At 32.5% G+C, this 20,555-nt stretch overlaps 1 protein-coding gene across 7 annotated transcripts in view; it reads left to right on the forward strand.

Annotated features, from left to right (window-relative positions):
• LOC145335095 (TWiK family of potassium channels protein 7-like) overlaps positions 1–20,555 on the forward strand; it is a 92,947-nt gene that overhangs the window by 27,003 nt on the left and 45,389 nt on the right. For 2 of the 7 annotated variants that reach the window (XM_080180808.1, XM_080180809.1), the window contains exons 1-2: positions 14,626–14,686; positions 16,793–16,878. The exons of the other annotated variants lie outside the window; for them this stretch is intronic. In XM_080180808.1, the coding sequence (XP_080036934.1) occupies positions 14,662–14,686; positions 16,793–16,878 (111 nt within the window). In that variant the 5' untranslated portion in view covers positions 14,626–14,661. Of the gene's footprint in view, positions 1–14,625; positions 14,687–16,792; positions 16,879–20,555 lie in introns of those variants that run through there. 7 annotated transcript variants of the gene reach the window in all.

Here is a 20,555-nt window from a genome sequence, read left to right on the forward strand (position 1 = left end):
CCTAAAGCACTTAAGGAAGCATTAGCCTCCGGCGTAATCAACCTCCCCATCTTCTTCCCTTTGCACTCAAAAATCCTATTGTACAGGATGTCCTTGAAAAGCATAGGATCCTCCAACTTTGCGAACCTAGCAACCCTCCATAAGGATAAGAAATAATCCTCAAAATCAATGTTTCCATCCCAAAATGGAGCATCCCGCACAAAATCACTATCCCACTTGACTCCTCTTACAAGACAAAACTCCTTAAACTGCTCCTCTACAGTCTGTTGGCTTACACTACCGCCGGCCACCTTTTTATAGGCCTTAAGCACGTCAGCCCTTTCCTCAATTAAAGGAAATATATCCAACAATTGATTTTCATATTCGGTCAGACAACTCTCACGAACATTCATCCAATTTCCATTCCCAACAGGACCTAAAAACTCAATCTGCGAAAACTTCAAATGTCCAGGAGCACTTTTCCCTCTTTTAGCCTCAAAATTTGTAGAATCCAATTTAGCCTCCACACTCAAACGATTAATGAAAGATGTATTAAACGAATCATCCCCCGTCGCCTTGACTGCAGATACACTAGCCCCCATACTTGTTTCATACAAAAAACCGCTAATATCCCCATCCACTGGCAATTGCGCCACCTTTTTCTTAATAGTAGCCAAATCAACATCATAACCTAACTTCTTATGCTCATCAGAGTTCTTAAACTCTTTCACCTTATTCTCCAGCCGTTTATTCGCCGCCGTTAACTTATCCACCTGATCTTTGACAGTCGTATGCTCCTGCAACATTGCCCTAACATATTTTTTTATGCTTTCAGGCACAACGTCATTCTCCACCTCGCCCAACGCCAACTCCACATTCGCATTGGCACCTGCACCAGCATCCTCAGCCGCAGCATCCTCCTCCTCCCAATGTTCGGGAGTTCCATCATCATCCTGACTGTCATTCTCCCGAGGACGTTTAGGCGGCCGTCCACGCTTGCCTTCAGTTTTACCCCGCTCTCCTTTTTCTCCATCAGCCATATCCGAGCACTGGAACTAGATCCGCCGTGAAATTTAGATCAAAAGAGTTAAAGAATGAAATTCCACAGAAACCTGAAATATAAATCAAGTTAGAAATATAAAAACTAAAACAAAACTGTGAAAAATCCGAGATAAAAAAATATCTCAAAAAGTGAGTGACTTCAAATTAAACACCACTTCCCCCACCCTTAACTCAGCAGCAGGTCTAAATAACACGTAGCACAATAAGACTGCGCCAAATGTGATATAGACAAACAGCATAAGCTAATGATAGAGTAGACTTAATGTTCAATTCAAAATGCAATCAGATTTTTAAGTATTTATTATATTGGATTAAATGCAGTTTTTGAGTAAATAAGATTATATATTGATACTATATTTAGAAATGATTAAATATGTTAATAAGTCAAAACTACTGATTATTCAAAGCTGGATAGTTCTGAAGTAGCAGGATGTCTGTCTGTATATCAGGACACCAAACAACAGGATGACTGTCTGTTTAATTAATACAATGTATTAATTAACTATGCACTTTGAAGGGGTAGAATATCTGCCTATGCAAACTATCTAAAGTAGTAGGATGTCTGTAAATAGCTGTATTGGTCTTAATAAAGACTCGAACCCAAACCAGATAATGTTCTGTGTTAGGACTCTCAATATCAACTGACTTAAATATATTTTCTCTTTATTCTTTCTGAGAGCAATTAAAGAGCAATTAAGAGTAACAATTAACATATGGTCTGCAAACTTAAATATATGACATCACAACATAAATATATGACAGTAACAAATATATGTATTAGACCCCGAAATAAGTGAATCTTATGAGAAGTTTGCATGTGTGTCTGTGTGTGTGGGTGTGTATGTAAGTGGGTATGTGAGCGAAAAACTCAAAAAAAAACCTCGGTGTATCAAGATTCTGTCCTTCGACGTTTAGTTAGTTCTCAACGGTTGGTTACTATATGCCACATTCGAATTTATTATATTTAATATATTTAGTTTTATGATAAAACATTGTTTATCGTTTAATTATAGCAGTCAGTTTTGTTTGTTTAAAGCTAAAAATCTCGGATATTGATGTTCTGAATGGGTTATACTTTTTAGGAAAGCTTTATATTATGCCAATGTGTGGTTTTAAGTTTTTTTCCTGAACTACTGCCCTCTATGGGTATAGAAACTAGTACAACATATAGATGGTTATAAAGTTTTTTAATGGCATATTATTCTATAATACACTTTGTCTGTCCGTCAGTCCGTCCTTACTGTAATTTTCTCAGCTGATATTTAAGATATACATCTGAAATTTTTGGTTATGATTCCCTGTACAAATAAGCATCATGTATATAATGGAAATCTTAAAGCAAGGTATAAAATCCATAGAACGGTTTTAACAAATCAAAAATATCAATTAAAGAAACGCATAAACAACATAATAATAGAAAAAACTTTGCCATGTAAAAGAAATTATAATTAATGTGAACAAAATATCATAAATTAAATAATACAAAACAAGGAAACTGGCACCCTTCGGCTTTTTTTCAATGAAATTATATAACAACTACCCCGTCCTGTTTTAGAAAAATTTTGTTAAAATTTTGGACCCAAGCCAAAATATGGTTGATTTATACAAAAAAATGACCCATGCAAAATATTTTTTCTGTAATGCAAAAACTGCGATGGTACAAGCACTGCAAAGTTTTTAAAATTACTTTTCAGTTTTAATTGCTACACCTTCGTTCTTCATATGTTATAATTTAGATAATTTTTTTGGGTAAATTCCAGGTTTATATCGACACACTAGAATTAAAATTATGTAAAAATCTTTTTAAATTGAGATGGTACAAGAGCTTTATAAACAGGTCTTTTTGCAGATTTTAAAAATTTTGCAGTGCTTGTACCATTACAATTTTTGCATTACAGAAAAAATATTTTGCATGGGTATTTTTTTTTGCTTAAATCAACCATATTTTGGCTGGGTGCCAACATTTTAACAAATATTTTCTAAAACGGGACGGGGTATTGACAACGTTAAACAACTTTGTTATATTCTGAGCTGGATCTTTAAATCATTTCAATGGTTTGCTGAATCGGGGTGCGTAAAATGCACCATTGAAATAAATGCGCCGCTGTGATTGGCTGAAATTCTGCGCACCCCGATTTAGCACACCATTGAAATGATTTAAAGATCCAGCTCTGTTAAAACTATATACAAAAACATAAAATGTATTACAAACTTGGGGAACGAAAGTTAAATCGAAATTTTTATCATTACCTTTTGATTTTTATTGGTTGGTTCATTAAGTTGAGTGTCCTAACGTTTAAACCACTAATTGTGATCTCAAGAAGGATTTACTTTTGTACCAAGTTATCGGCCATTGTCTTATCCCTTTATATCCTTGCCTATTATTATGAAACAATACCTGGATGTAAGTAGCCTACTTCTGCAGTGTGTATTCACTTCCGCATATAATCCAAAATATGACAAACGAACTTTATCACTTGTAGAGGGTTAGAACATTAATTTTTAAGTAGAAACAAACTTTTTAATTTTTATACATGTATGGGTTACAAAAATGCATATAAGATGATTCAATTAGAATATTGTACTTTGTTGTCCTAGAAATCATAATCCCAAATAAATCAGATGAATAGAATAATTATACCATACCAAAACAGTTTAGCCAAAAAGTTAAAAATCATCTTGTTTTTCCTTTGCTATGTCGCTTACTTAAGTCCTGGAAAGGTTTGTAACTATTTTTGGGGAGGGTAACATAACCATCCCAGCAGAAATTACCAATTGAAAAAAAATGGTCCTATTTTCTTCTTCTTTTTCATTTTAAAATTAAAATTTAAATTAGGCAAAGGGGTCGACTCCTCTGCACTATCCAGCTGAAGTGCCCCTAGAGGCCTAGTAATTTATTAATTTGTAGCATATGCGGAAGTGACATAACACTTGAATATACTTTTGCAACAATTGTTTTTACCCTCAATACATTTATGTGTAAATAATCAAGGTGATTAATTAAAAAACATTAATTAGTAAGTAGGACAATTAAGCAGAGATCTAAAGGGATAAGACAATGGCCGATAAGTTGATGTTCATCAACAATGATGATACACAAAATTACCCATTCTGTAGATTAAAATTAGTGGTAGCAACGTTTAAACACTCAACATAATGAATCAACCAATCAAAATTCACTAAAGTCCCCAAAGTTGTCTAGCCAACGAATAAGAAAACGTTACTTTAAATCTTTGGGGATTAGTCTAGAAAACAGCCCATCGTCTCCTCTCTTTCTGGAAATAAGTCCATTTGTAGGCAGCAAGGGGTTAGGAGAAATTGTGCTTTAAATTGCACTAGTACCTTGCGTTTTATAAACACATTCTCTCATAGGTTGGCTTAAACTTTTGGGTACTTTTTAGTCAATTTTGATTGGTTAATACAAAATTTTATTGGCGTCCTTCCGTTTATGAGAAAGCATTTTTCTTATACCCTTTTTATATACAATATATGTTAAAGTCGATATTGCTGCGATACATATGAACTTAATTGTCCTTAGCTGAATCTTTAAATAGTTTAGTGGTGCGCTGAATCAGGGCAATCCAGTTCGGCGCACCTAGATATTATTAGATTTCAATCTTTAAATCAAAATGGAATGGGCGAATCAGCGCGCCCAGTGGCGCGGCAATGGCACTCAACGAGTGACATTGCCGCGCCAAACCAGGGTGAACTGGATCGCCCCGATTCAGCGCAGCACTAAACGATTTAAAGATCCAGCTCTTGTTTCAGGGATCTAAAGTGGATCGATAAATTGATGTTCATCCCCTCTCATAATACTCAAACTTAACCCTTCTGTAGATTAAAATTAGTGGTTGAAATGTTTGGACACTTAACTTAATGAGCCAATTAATCAAAATTGAAGAAAATTACCCAAAGATGATAAGTCAACGAATAAGGAAACGTTATTATAAAATTTTGAGGACTAGAGTAATAAAGCTAGAGTACAATGTCCCCTCCCTCCCTGAATTTAATTAGTAAAACCAATCTTTAATTTGAGATTACTCAAGGCAAATTTAATCTCAGTCAGGGAGGGAGGGGAAATTGTACAATGAAAATTATACTAGTCCCAAAGCTTTTAACAAGGATGCTATCCTTATACTAAAGTAACAGGATGTTTGTCTGTCTGTTTGTGTGTACCGAAGGATCTCACTAACCGCTGAACCGATCGGGCTCTCCTTTACAGAGTAGCTTCTCATAGGTCCCGGGAAGGTTTATAACTATTTTCTTGGGGGGTGGGACACCCCCAATCTCCCCAAAAATGAAAATACCACCCCCCTAATGAAATTTTTTTTACTTTGTCAAAAAAAAATCGAAAATAAGAAATTGGGTTATCAAATTAGACTCCCCCCTCCTCAGGTGCCCCTAGAGGCCTCTAGGGGATGTAGCCGCTAGTTAAAAATAATACATCATTGAAATATACCAAATTATCAGTGTTCAAACTTTTCCATCAATAATTTTAATCCACAGAAAGGTTTGTATTATCATAATTTATGGGGGTTTAAATCAATGCCTCAGCCCTCATTCGCCCTGATCTTAGTTAGATTATAACTTTAACTTTGTTCAACACTTCTTCGCTTGGGTTCAATTTGGGCTCCACTTGAAAGACATTTAATTGAAGAAAATTGGTTAAAATTTCTAAATTTAGATGCCATCCTTATTAAAATAGAATTTATTTTTTTTATTTAAGAACTCGTAAAAGTTATTACATTGACACCCAAACCTCTAATCTTTATGATTAAGATCAAAGTTTATCTACAAAGATATTGAAATACTTTTTACGCATTCTAATTTTGGATTGTTTGCAATGTAACCTTACCTTATTATCGTCCTATCAACCGATTATATAAAGTAGTAAGCTTATTTTGAAAGGATATCGCTAACCACTGAACCATGATGGAAAACATTATGCACTGCTGGTTTGTACAACCCAATTAAGATTTGATTAAAAATCCCAAAAGTTTTCTGGCTAATGAATGTGTATAAAATTTTAGGGACCAGTATCCTTTACAGTCCTTTGTCCCCATTTGTTTTTTTAAACTTTTATTCCTCCCTCCTCCTTAACCTTAAGTGCCCATAGAGGCCGCTAGTATTAAAAAGAGTAGTTGTTGTTTGTTTGAGCTCAAAGAAGTCTTGAGATGGTTTTAGAATATTGTACACTATAATTGTCAGTTACATTCCATGGATGATAGATAATGACGTGCAAAATTTTGATATCTCCCTGTAAATCCTTATCAAAGGAGGTGAACGGGGGAGTGAGCCTAAGGGTTTTGTAATACTGACAATAAGAGGTGCTATTTTATTTCAGAGGGTAGATACAACCCTTTTCATAAGCAACTTACTACCCTCTTAAAATTTAGGGTGTGTTAATTAACCTCTCTTTACTGCTTTCGAAATGCATATTAAAGGCGTAGAACCTTGTCAAGGGGTGTGTATCCACCCCTCTTTCTTCTGTAAGCTTCTTGATATAATAAAGTTTGTTTTTTGCGCCCTAGTATCTTTACTACTCGAACCCAAAAACTTTGAAATGTGTTATTTGCATGCCTAATATGATTATTCCATGCAATCTAATTATTATTATATACATTATTACCTTAGTTATCATAAAGGATATAGTTTACGTGGATATATGGATATATTGACAGGAGTAAATTTAGGTTGCTAATATGGACCTCATTTATAGATCAGTCCGTTCATCCATTAGGAAGGGTTGGGATAGTTTTAAAATTGGTTGCATCGTTATTTTATCCAACTGCGAACATCACTTTACTAAAGTACATGAAAATCTGATGCCGCATCCAAGTAATTATATATCGATTGTTTTGATAAACCTTAATCATTATAATTATAACACAAATAAGCGAGGAAAGGGGTAATATAAAAAAAGTATATTTTCAAAAATTTAACAGACTATGAATATATAAATAGCCTAAAACCAGTGGTAATATTTTCCTTAAAAAGATAAACATACACTAGGAGCTACGCCCCTAGAGTGAAGGTGGAAGAGTCGACCTTCTACTTTGAATTTTCATTTTTTCTCTAGGGGTGGTTTCTTTTAGTTCCCTCCCCCAAAATAGGTTTAAAATCTTCTCTGGGCCCATTAGAAGCTTTGCTATAATGAAGAATCATATTGATATTTTTAAATCAGTAGATTGTACTATCAATTGTACTATTTGATATTTATTCTAAAGTTTTTAAAATGGATTGTTAGTTTCTTTTTTAGATCACCCCCCCCCCCCCCCACCCCACAGGGAGGTAGGAACATTGGACTGTTAAAATCACTAGTACCCAAAGTTTTTTTTTACTAAAATTTTTTTTACTAAAAATTTTGATTGGTTGGTTCATTAAATTGAATGACAAAACTTTTCATTCAATAATTTTAATCTACTTAGGGTTGATTTAGTCACCATTGGGTTTTACATCAATTAATCTTCAATTGTCTTATCCATTAAGATCCCTGTGAAGAACAATTATAATAGATAACAAATGACAAGTGGGGGGGGGGGCGGAGGGATTTTATGGTCCAAAATAGATTTAAGTGAAAGCACAAACTATATTTTATCTTTCTTTCTTATTCTCCATGTCTAATTATGCTCAATGTTTTAATTAGTTAATGCATAATTTTACAATAAGTTAAATTATCTGAAACATTAATTTATCTCCAGGGCTCGGCAGCTGCGGCTGAGCATTGAATAAGCTGCGTGTTTGTAAGTAGTAAAGGATCTCCTTAACCCCCGAACCGAAACAGTTTAAATTTGGTTTGATGCTTGATACATATTTAGTAAAGGTTTTAACTATTTAGGTGGAGGGGACAATCACCGTTCTAAGAGAAATCTAGCTTAGTAAAAAATTAACTACCCCCTACCTTTTTATAAATATAAAAAATAAATTGATAAAAAAGGGTCGACTCCCCCCCCTTCCTTAAATCATTAAACTTATTTTAGAATAATAGGATAAACTTTTAGTTTTAATACTAAAAATATTAATTTATCGTATATTTCCTTATCCCAATATCTCTAGTCGAAAAAATGTATAAAATTAATTTCATTAAATAGTGGATGCTAATTCTAAAATAGAAGCTGCAATTCTAACACATTCAGTGGATATTAAACCAGGGAAGGAGGGAACATTGGGTTGTTTATCACACTAGTCTCCAAAGTTTTATAATAACGTTGTCTTATTCGTTGGCCCAACTTTGGAGACTTTTATTGAATTTTGATTTGTTGGTTCAAGTTAAATGTCAAATCTTTTCAATCACTATTTTTAATCAACAGATCCCTTTAGATTCCTGGTATTAAACAAGAATAATTTTTTTTTATAAGTAGCGCATCAATAACTTTATTGTGTTGTATATATTATCCTTATATAAGAGTAACATGATGTCTGTTTATACCTATGTTGTTCTCCTTTACGTACATTGGAGCTTCCAGTAGTTTTAAACTATTCTGGAGAAAGGTACCACCACCCCCCCCCCCCCCCCAAAGAAAACTACCCACCTCAAAACATCTTTTACTTATATTAAAATTAAATTTGAAAGTGGGAGGGTAGATACAACACCTTAAGAGTCCTCCAGCGACGTACCCGCTAGTCTATAATACAAAGTAGAACGATGTCTGTCCGTCTGTCTTTCTGTCTGTCCATCCGTCTGTCTGTCTGTCCGTCCGTCCGTCCCTTAAGATCTCGGTAACCACTGAACCGATCGGCTTATACTCTTTAGGGAATATACCTACTGGTCCTGTGGTGGTTTTAGGCTATTTTCTTGAGGGGTGGGACACCCCCAACCCCCCAAAAAACAACCCCCCCCTCATTTTTTTATATTTTTTTTTAGAAGATTTCCTTGGTCCTTTTACTTATTTCGCCAAAAAAAAAAATTTATCACCTCTTGGGACAAAGCCCATAGAGGCTAGGGACGAAGCCGCTAGTAGATTATAAAGTAGCTGTGCTTAACTAAATAGTCTTAAATTGGTAAGAAATACAATTTAGGGAATTGAAATTAAGTCTGCCAAATGCTATTTTTATGAGGAGCAAAGCAACTCTGTAAATGTATGTTTGTTTGTAAGCTAGAATTTTAAAGTACCATAGCATTTATGAACTCAAAACGGAACATTCAACAGCACCTTTCACAAACAAACACACACACACACACACAAAGTACAATCATAAATATAAAAAAAAATTTTATTAAAAGTTGCATAATAAATCCTATAATAATTAGGTATGATTTATTAAAAGTATGTGCTTTTGTGGTATCCTATATTTATGCAATTTTGCAACAAATGTACAATTTTATTTAACTTACAAATTAATGTCTTGCTTATTAAGTTCTGACACTCTTCCAGTTTTACCTTCCGTCTAATTTTTTGAGCTTCGCTTTTATTCATGTTGTCATCCTTGTTTATTGTCAGATGTACAGGCTCTTTTATTGCTGGTTGTTTAGATATTACAAAATTGGACTATTAATACCATACATTTTCTTTAAATAAATTGGCCTTTACTACAAATATTGCTTAAAAATATGTGCATTTCTAAAAGCAAAGTCGACTGTTACGGATAGCTCTTTAAGTACAATTCAGAAATTAACAGCCACTATATAATTATGATTATTGACAGATTTAGCTTCTATAGGAAGATTCCATAAAAAAAAAATGGAAAATTTCGCGTCAAAATTTCATAAATATGATGCTGCTGCTAAAGTATCAGTTTCATTAATTTCTTACTGAAAAGATTCTTTGGCATTGCAGTTTTTATCATTCGCATTTTCCTCGAGGCATTTACTTCATTTTTTCAGGGAGGGAGGGTACATTGGACTGTAAATTACTCTGGTAACCAAAATTTTATAACCACGTTAAGTTTTTATTTTTATAAAAAAAAATGTTACCGTTTTTATATTAGAATTTTAATTTAATTTTGATTGCTTGGTTTAAGTTCCAAAGTTTAATCTAAGGCCAACAGGGAGGGGTGGAATATTGAACTGTAAATTACACTGGTTTCCATAGTTTTATCACCATTATATCTTATTAGTTGGCTTAAAATATTTGGATTTTTTCTTTGAGTTTGGTTGGGTTGTTTTCAAATAGTAGTGTCAAAACGTTAATCTACAGTAGGGGGCACTTTTATTAAACTCATTGGTGATGTAAAGCAAATATCTTCCATTGTCTTATCCCTTAAGATCCCTGATTTTCCAAATATTAAAGCAAGTTATTTCTGGTACCTTTAGTGGCATAGATACTCAATAAACAAAGTAGGCTTGGACGTTTGACTTTTTAATATATCAAATCAATTTTGACATTATTTCTAACATGATCGTATTTGTAAGGATGTATTTGTGCTGAAACAATGTAGTTCTCCTTTACAGAAAAGTTTCTCATAGGTCCTGGGAAGGTTTATAACTGGATTTTGGGAGGGCACCACCACCCTCCTAGATAAATCGTTCCTAGAAATTTTCCCCCAATTTTTATTTTATGAAACTGAAATTAAAAGGGTAGGGTTTACGGTTTTTTATTGTTAATTGCAGTTTACTGAACATGCAATAATATTAGCTTGTTATTGCCGCCCTTATTATGAATATTAGTGTACTTATTCTCGGGGAGAGAGGGGATATAGACTGTCTATTGAACAACATTCAGGACAATTATTGAATTTTGGTTTCTTTGTTCATTGAGTTCAATTTCAAAACGTTACAACCACTAATTGGAATCAGCAGAAGGGGTAGTTTTGTGTATCATCATTTACATCAATTTCCTTGGCCATTGTCTTATCCGGCATATTATTTACGAAAAAAACATTTTTCTGCATGAGGTCTCAGATTTTGATAAAAACTTCCAGTCCCCTTCATTTGGTCATAAAACTAAGGACTGGGTGATTTTTAACCTTTTTAATCCATTTAAAGTCCGATTTTTCGCGCATTTTCTCACTGTGGTGTTTTCACAATGAAAAAAAGGCATTTTTTCATGATTTTCAAGTTTAAAATTTTTACATTAATTTTCAACTTACAGACATGTTTTATATATCAAATTAATCCCCCAGATGGGTACAATAAAAAATTTGTCTTTAAAATCACAAACATCATGAATTACAGGGTGTCCCAAGAAAAATGTCAAAACAGGTTTTTTAAACTTTTGACACTGTCAGGAAACGAAGTTTGCCCATTTCTTGCCTTGAGAGTGAATATCATCCATTTTACAACACATATGAAGTAAATTTGGCGTGGTAACTTCAAATTTGGACACCTGAGAAATTTTTGAAACACCCTGTAAAAGTGATTTTTGCGTCTGTAGAGCTAAAAATTGGTCCAAATTGATTATTTTTTTCAAATTAGCATACAAAGTATCTAAGTATGTTAGGCCATAGTGTTTTCTGACCAGATTACAATTTTTATATTTTTTGGACACCCTGTATTTTCAAAAAAATGAGAAATTTTTTTTTGTTTTTTAAAATCTTTTTTTGTTTTTTTAAGTTACCTAAAACTGTCATATAGATACAGATTTTGACTAATAACAACAAAATTTGCCTATTTTACAAATTTACACACTTTTGGGACACCCTGTGCATGTTTTTTAAAAATAGTTGTTTTTGCCCTTTTTGGGGGGGAAGGAGTCGTTTTAGGACCAGAGACTATTTCTTCATTTTTGTATAACTTTTCAAGGCACATAATTTGTTAATTATACATCAACCGCCTCCGGCGAACCATTTTGCCGTTATTCACCGCCAAAGGCGGAATTTTGACCTTTTATACCGTTCTGGAGGTTTTAACGGGCATTTTTGGTAAGAAGGCGTTGATTTATCAAGATCACTCTGAAATACTTTTATTTAGGCTATTTTATTTACTTAATTTCATGTGAAGTATTCTTTTTGTGCATCTAACCGTCTTTCGTCAAGATGGATTTCAATTGTTAAAACAAGTGAATGAAGTGAATATAATATTAATAATTGATATAACATTAGTAATAAAAGAAACATAAATCACGTCCATTTAAAATTCCTTTTGACAAAAATGGGTTGGATATACAAAAATTTTACTTCACATTAAATTTAGTAAATAAAATAGCCTAAATAAAAGTATTTCAGAGTGATTTTGATAAATCAACGCCTTCTTACCAAAAATGCCCGTTAAAACCTCCAGAACGGTAAAAAAGGTCAAAATTCCGCCTTTGGTGGTGAATAACGGCAAAACGGTTCGCCGGAGGCGGTTGATGTATAATTATCAAATTATGTGCCTTGAAAAGTTGTACAAAAATGAAGAAATAGTCTCTGGCCCTAAAACGACTCCTTCCCCCCAAAAAGGGGCAAAAACCACCATTTTTTAAAACATGCACAGGGTGTCCCAAAAGTGTGTAAATTTGTAAAATAGGCAAATATTATTGTTATTAGTCAAAATCTGTATCTATATGACAGTTTTAGGTAACTTAAAAAAACAAAAAAAAATTTAAAAAAACAAAAAAAAATTTTCTCATTTTTTTGAAAATACAGGGTGTCCAAAGAATATAAAAATTGTAATCTGGTCAGAAAACACTATGGCCTAACACACTTAGATACTTTGTATGCTAATTTGAAAAAAATAATCAATTTGGACCAATTTTTAGCTCTACAGACGCAAAAATCACTTTTACAGGGTGTTTCAAAAATTTCTCAGGTGTACAAATTTGGAGTTACCACGCCAAATTTACTTCATATGTATTTTAAAATGGATGATATTCACTCTCAAGGCAAGAAATGGACAAACTTCGTTTCCTGACAGTGTCAAAAGTTTAAAAAACCTGTTTTGACATTTTTCTTGGGACACCCTGTAATTCTTGATTTTTGTGATTTTAGAGACAAATTCTATATTGTACCCATCTGGGGGATTAATTTGATATATAAAACATGTATGTAAGTTGAAAATTAATGTAAAAATTTTAAACTTGAAAATCATGAAAAAATGCCTTTTTTTCATTGTGAAAACACTTCAGTGGGAAAATGCGCGAAAAATCGGACTTTAAATGGATTAAAAAGGTTAAAAATCACCCAGCCCTTAGTTTTATGACCAAATGAAGGGGACTGGAAGTTTTTATCAAAATCTGAGACCTCATGCAGAAAAATGTTTTTTTCGTAAATAATGTGCCATTGATCCCCTAAGATCCCTGGCTTATTCTTGTGACGCAAGGTGTCTTAATTGTCTGCGGGTTTTTTTTCTTCAAAGTTTTTATATTAGGTTTAGAAGATAATTAAAGTCCCTCCACATATTATGACGTCATACGAAAGAATAGCCAATGAGAGGTCAGCATAAATTTTACCATTGGTCAATTACAGTGTATACTGGCCTCTCATTGGTTATTATATCTTATTATTTTTTGTGTCTGTCCTTTCTAAATTTTATCTTTATTTCTTACCCTTCCTTTTTATCACATTTTTTCTCTCTCTTTGACAATGTTTATCTTGTCTAAAAGGTTCTATTAGATATATACGTTCCTTTTGAGTTTTGCTTTGTGATATACTTTGACAAATCATGTAGAATATGTACATGCATATACTATGTAATAATCAGGGAAATAAAGGGATAAGACAATTGCCTATAAATTTATTTACATCTCTAATGATTATACACAAAATTACCCATACTTTAGATTACAATTAGTGGTTGAAACGTTTGAATACTCAACTAAATGACCCCTTCAATAAAAAATTAATAAAAGGCTAATGAATAAGAAAACGTTATTATAAAACTTTGGGGACAAGTGTAATAAACAGCAAAATTTCCCTTTTTCCTCCCTGGTGATAATAAAAGAAAATGAATTATAAATTTGAAGTCAGTGAGAACAGACACCTGCATTGAGTCACTTCAGGGATCTTAAGGGAAAGACTATGAACGATAAATTGATGTGGAACCTGCTAGTTTTTGCCATCCAATCAATTTATATTAAAAGTGCGATTTTACTGTTCTTTGTAAATTTATTTTTACTGCTATTTGATTTTGGGTAAATATTTGATCTTAAACTAGTAGATTAGTCTTAAGATTATATTTCATAATTAAACTCAATTATTTGAGAGATATTTTAGAGCAATTTGTGTTAGTTTGACATTAGCAAAGCATTTGAGAAACATTTCATGACAATTATTGAAAAATCTGTAACGAGAGCGAATAAACAAAGATGACAGCATACAACATTAGCAAAGCATAAAATATAAGTAAAAAAATATCATCCATCAAATAAATTTCCATGATACAATTCAGTTGTATTTCTTTTATCAGCTCACAAAAATTATGGGTTTACTTTCAACTTTTAAGAATTACAGAGAGATAAGATCATCAAGCCATTTATCAAATCACAATCAGAATACAAAGTAAAATGGTTTCTTTCTGTCCTAGGATAAAATTAAGATAAGGGGTGGTAGAATAACAAAAGAAATTCCCCCCCCCCCCCCCAATTCTTTTTTAAAAGTCTTAAATACAAAAAACTGGTTTGTGTAAATCAACACCAGCCCTCAAGTGCCCCAAGAGGCTTCTAGTTGAATAAATAAATTTCAAAAAATTACCGTTATTTCATACACAATTTTAAGTTCTTTGTTTTCAGATAAAAAATATAAAATATTTAAATGTTGTAAAAAATGTCTCTATTCGCTTCCGCAGGAGGTAAAAAAGTGATAAAACATTATGATTAAATATTAAGTTTTATTTGCCTTTAAGAACGACCAAGTTTTTTTTCTAGAAAGGGGGGGGGGGAGGTTAAAATGAAAGAATCTAAAGGATTGTTGGAGGGTAATATAATGTATTTCCAAATATTTGTGGGATTTTACTCCCCTTTGGTTACCTTAAACGATGATTTACTAATATTTTGATTTTTACGATGATATTTTTGGCGAGGGTACCTAATCGACCCCCCACCCCCAACGAAAAAGATTTTTAAAATTGAAAATGATGTTGGACTTTGACCCCCTACCCCACTCCTTCTATTTCCCGTACATAGCAGCTCGCTATAAAAAATTCACAAAACACAAATAAAAGTTAGTTTTGCTACCATTGAGAAACAAATAATAGATTTACATTCGTTGTAAATGCATAATCTAACATGTACAAATATTCAGAAAAACAAATAAAAAAAAGTAGAGAACCTAGGGGAAGAAATAAAAGTGATAAAAAAGAATGTGCATTCTCAAAGTGTCTGTCGAACAATCCCCCTTATATTGGATGAACAATTTTTAAAAGGGGTTGTTTTTACCCTAATGCCCTGATGTCTACTCCCTGCTGAGCTATCCGGTGCAATGAATAACCTGACTAAAACCCACCCCTGTCATATATTCAATCATTTTTAAATATAAAAAGGGGGGTGTTTATGTGTTCAACAGGACAATTTGAGGGAAAATACCAATGATAAATTTCTTTGTTATCTAGATTAGTTCACTCTTAAAATAAGCAGTTGTATATTATACTACTCAAATTTTCACTCTATAATTTTCATTTTCCCATATAAGACGTTTCTTATCCCCATTTTCCTAAACAAATCTAAACATCTCTCTTTTAATATAAAATTTGCTGTTTCTTTTTTGAACTTAATTGGCCATGATTGTCTTTTTTTTTTATAAAGTTTACTCCTTTCCATTTGCATAACCTGAGCTGTTATACTATTCACAATAAAAACAATGTGTATGGAATAAATTAGATTTAGGAATAGTTAAAACAAATATTTTATGCCTTTTTTTCAAAAAGACCTACAGTTTTTACTTCTTCCACTAATCTGTAGTTTTTTGTCCTGTGTATGGCCTTAGAGATCCCCAAACAGTTGCCTCCATAATGTTTTAATGAGGCTCTAGTTGTGTAACACTTAAACCAGGCTACCATTTGAGTCACACTATTTAAATTTTTGCATATCATAGCCATCATATTTTATTTATTTTTCAAACAAAAGCTAATTTGATGTCTATATGTCAAAGTAGTAGCGGTCCAAATGAAATTTTGAAGATATTAATTTTTTTACATTCTAAGGTTAAGAAGAAAATTTCTAGACGTCCTAGGGTTTTTATGTCTGTACACGAAAGGACATTAATATTTTACTCATTACAAAAAAGCAGCAGTTTTCATGAAAACTAATCTTGTCCTTTCTATTACCTTACCAGAGACCTTGTGTTTTCTTACATATTTCCTCTAGTTTAACAATATACTGTTCTTTTTTATATAAATATTTATACCTCTGATTAAACTTGTCTTTTTACTCATTTTAACTATTCCTCCATCTAATATAGGAATATATTTCATAAGGATTTCATTTGAGATTTAAATTTACTTTGTTTTTATTCAAACTGTGCATAACTGCTTTTATTTAACATATTCTGCACAAAATTTATGCAACTTTTAGTAAAAGAGTGAGCGAAACCTGGTAACTACGAAAAACCTTCTATACCATTATTGGATAGGGATATAACAATTGAAGAAAAAACTTTGTTTACAAAAACTGGAGCACTTTTTTTTTATCAACAATTAATATCAAAATGAATCTTCAACCAAAACCTTTCATTTAGAAGCTATCATTGCTAGGCAAAAATAATGAAATTCTTACAACTTTTACAATATTTTAATTTAGCAAAGGGGTAATTTTGATAATCATCATTGGATTTCAAATTAATATAATTCTTAGTCATACAATTTGTTTGGTTCAACAAGTCAATACAATTTATATAAGCAGAAAAGTTAGAGACAAAATATTTTTTTAACACATAAAAAAACTCTTTTACTTGGGTGCAGGTCAGCGAATAAAACAGGTTCGGAGTGTTCTGGAACATATTGGTCTGTATGTTGGTCTGGCTGTATACACTGCTGCTGGAGCAAAAGTAAGTATTGATCCTAGTTTTGATCCTTGTGGTACTCCATACCAGACCAATGTGTTTTGGAACATATTGGTCTGTATGTTGGTCTGGCTGTATACACTGCTGCAGGAGCTAAAGTAAGTATTGATCCTAGTTTTGATCCTTGTGGTACTCCCTACATACAGACCAATGTGTTCTGAAACATATTGGTCTGTATGTTGGTCTGGCTGTATACACTGCTGTAGGGGCTAAAGTAAGTAAATATCAAGTTGTAACGTTTATCATGAATTCTAGCTTTAATTTTTAGTTTAGTACAAGTTAGCCAATAAAACAGAGGTGAGTTCTCAAAAAAAAAAAAATACGCTTTTGATATTTGCTAAACAATTCACAAGTTAACTAATCATAAATGATCAAATATTTTTATCATTTTGATGGAAATCATTTGTTATTTATTAATTGGTGTTATGTTTTGTATTGATAGAACAACCAACATTTTATCAAAGGACAGCTGGGAGGTAGGGGAGATTGGACTGTAAATTACAGTGGTACCCAAAGCTTTATAACCACAGAATCTTTTTTGTTTTATTAAAAACTTTGGATTATCTTATTTTATTTTGTTCGGTTGGTACCAAACTAACAGTGCACAAAATATGCAACCAATAATTTTAACCGACCGTGGGTTAATCTATCATCATTGATTTGGGATGTATATAAATTTATCGCCCATTGTTCTATCTCTTAAGATCCCTATGCTTAATGACCTTTGCTTAATTATTAATGTTTGTTACATGTTTATAGGCTAAGGCTACTCTCAATAGTAACACAAATTTGAACTTCCAAAAGTTTATATTTTTCACACCGATGAAAGACAGTATGTCGTATGCAAAAATTGGAAAAACGATGAAAAGATTAAATTCTAAATGTTCCTGGGATAAGGAAATAAGAAAATTGTCAAATTTTAAGAATTTGAGTAGAAGTTTTATGTTGTTAATATATCAACACATAACTGTAGTGATACTACAATATTGAATTATAAGCAACTACGCCCCCAGTGGCCTCTAGAAGCACTTGGGGGAATGGGTAAAGTAATACCCCACGGACAATAAACCCTTAGACATGGTAGTTAGCTGGAAGTCCTAACTGTGCATAGTAATGAGTTGCACATTTGTATTTATAGGCAAAACAATTCCTCCCTACTCAAACTACTATTGACATGTGCAGCAGTAGGTAATATTTCAAACGTCTCTTTAAATATGGCTTTCTAAAAGGCTTAACAGTATGGACCTAAAGGGATAAGACAATGGCCAATAAAATGATGTTCATCCCCAGTATTAATACACAATATTACCCTTTCTATAGATTAAAGTTAGTGGTTGAAACGTTTGAACACTCAACTTAATGAAACAACCAGTCAAAATTAACTTTGGTAACCAAATTTGTTAAACCAACGAATAAGAAAATGTTATTAGTGTAATAAACATCCCATTGTCCCCTCTCTCAGGATAAAAAGTTTTGGTTTGCCTATCCTTAAATTCTTAAAATTTGCTGAGCCCCGACTATATTTCATTTTTGATAGAATTTCCAATAGTATTGGAGAAAAATCATTCAACAACGTTTTACAAAATTAAATCCACGGACAGTTTAAACCGTGTTAAATGTATTAAAGTGCCTTTCTTGTATTCATTCAAATCCGGTGGTCAGGAACCGGTTCTCATCAATACGAAAAAACTATGTCTAGCATCGTATTATAAACCAATTTCTACGAATATAGAAATGATTGTACATTCTATATCCGCTGAAAGCGGTTTATAATACGATGAAAGAAATAACTATTCCTATCTAGTCAGGGAGAACGGGGACATTGGACTGTAAATTGCACTGGTACCCAAAGTTTTATAAGCACAAAATCTTATTCGTTGTCTCCAAAACTTTGGGTACTATTACTAAATTTTTTTTAACAATAATTTTAATCTTAAGTAAGGGTAATTTTATATATTATTATTGGGAATCTAAATCAATTTATTATGCATTGTCCTATCCCTTAAGATCCTTGTATTCAGTTGATTAAATAAGTTTTAGTTGCGAAGCTCATTAATAGTTTATATTTTTCCGTACGTCTGTCAATCAATTCAATCAACGAATGTTTATCAGTTTATGTTAAAGGATCTTACAGAGATAAGACAATGTACTATAAATTGACGTACAGCCATAAACATGATTAAAAAGCAGAATTTCTTTAGAGTAAAGTCATTGGTATAAAACTTTGGACACCACTATTTTGAACCAACCAATCAATAGTAATTAGATTTTTAAAGTCTGAAAAAATCAGCCATGTGACGCCTTAAAAATGAGGGAGATGAGAGGAGAAGTTGGAAATAAAATCCATAAAAAGGAGATGGATATTCCTTCATTTTTATGACGTCACATGGCTGAATTTAAAAGACTTTTTGTCCCCCTACTTTTTGAGCAAAAAAATGGGAATTTTTTTTCGCTTAATATGGTTAGGCCTCCTTAGGTTTAGGTATTTTTTTCTAAATATTATTTTCGGTTTAATTAAAATTTGAAAAGATTTTATGTAAACAGATGCATTATATTTGTTTAATTTTTTCCCCTTAAAATCGAAATAACTTTGTAATAGCTTTTATATAACTAGCGACTTCGCCTCTAGCCTTTAGAGGTTTTGCCCCAAGAGGTTTGATCAACGTAATTTTTCGTAGTTTAGATTTAAAAAAAGATTAATTTTTTTTTGGGGGGGGATAATTTTCATTTTTTTGTGAGGTTGTGGGTTTCCCATCCCCCAAGAAAATATCTTAAAATCATTACAGGACCAGTATGTGTATTCCCTAAAGAGTAGAGCCCAATCGGTTCAGTGGTTATTGAGATCTTAAGCTTCAGACAGTCAGCCATCGTTCTACTTTGTTTTATAGATAAACAAGGCCGGTTTATAGCATGCCATGAAATTAAAATTCATATTAATTTTTAGAAAACTAAAATTAAACACAGGTGGCGTGCGAGGGTTTAGCCAGGAGATATATGCTTTAGGGTGTAAACGCAGAGAGATAGGGGACAATTGGCTGTTTATCACACTAGTCCCAAAAGTTTTATAAAAACGTTTTCTTATTTATTTACTTAACAACTTTTTGGACTATTGATTGTTTTTATTTTATTTTGTTGAGTTATCAAACGTTCTACAGAAGGGGTAAATTTGCATATCGTTAGTATGGATGTAAATCAATTTATCGGCCATTGTCTTATCCCTTTAGATACCTGGTGTAGATATGTGGTATAAAAAAAGAATGCATAAAAGGCTAATGAATTAAACTTTTTTCAGAAAAGCTTGGTTTAAGAAAATTGGTTAGGTGTACTCAAAAGTCATTGGGTTGAGATACACCCCCTTCTGCAAGTTTCTGCATAAAAATTATACATGGTATGGGGAACCGAGCTTAATTTACTGTGCTTAAATTAGTTAGAGAAATAAATTAATTAAAAAAACTTGAGAACAACCTTTGAATAATAGATATAGAATATTTCAATATTATCGCCAAACTAGGTTGCTAGTATAGTCTCATATATTGGTCAATACGTTACTCAATGGTGAGATGAGGGGTAAAAGTTAATAATGGGGTAAAGTCATATCGTTATTTTAGCCAGCTGGGAGACTATTTTATCAGGGTATGCGAAAATCTCTCACAATATTCACA

This window comes from Acartia tonsa, chromosome 13, assembly GCF_053477335.1.
Source record: "Acartia tonsa isolate MP-2025a chromosome 13, ASM5347733v1, whole genome shotgun sequence".
Classification (NCBI taxonomy): Eukaryota; Metazoa; Arthropoda; class Copepoda; order Calanoida; family Acartiidae; genus Acartia; species Acartia tonsa.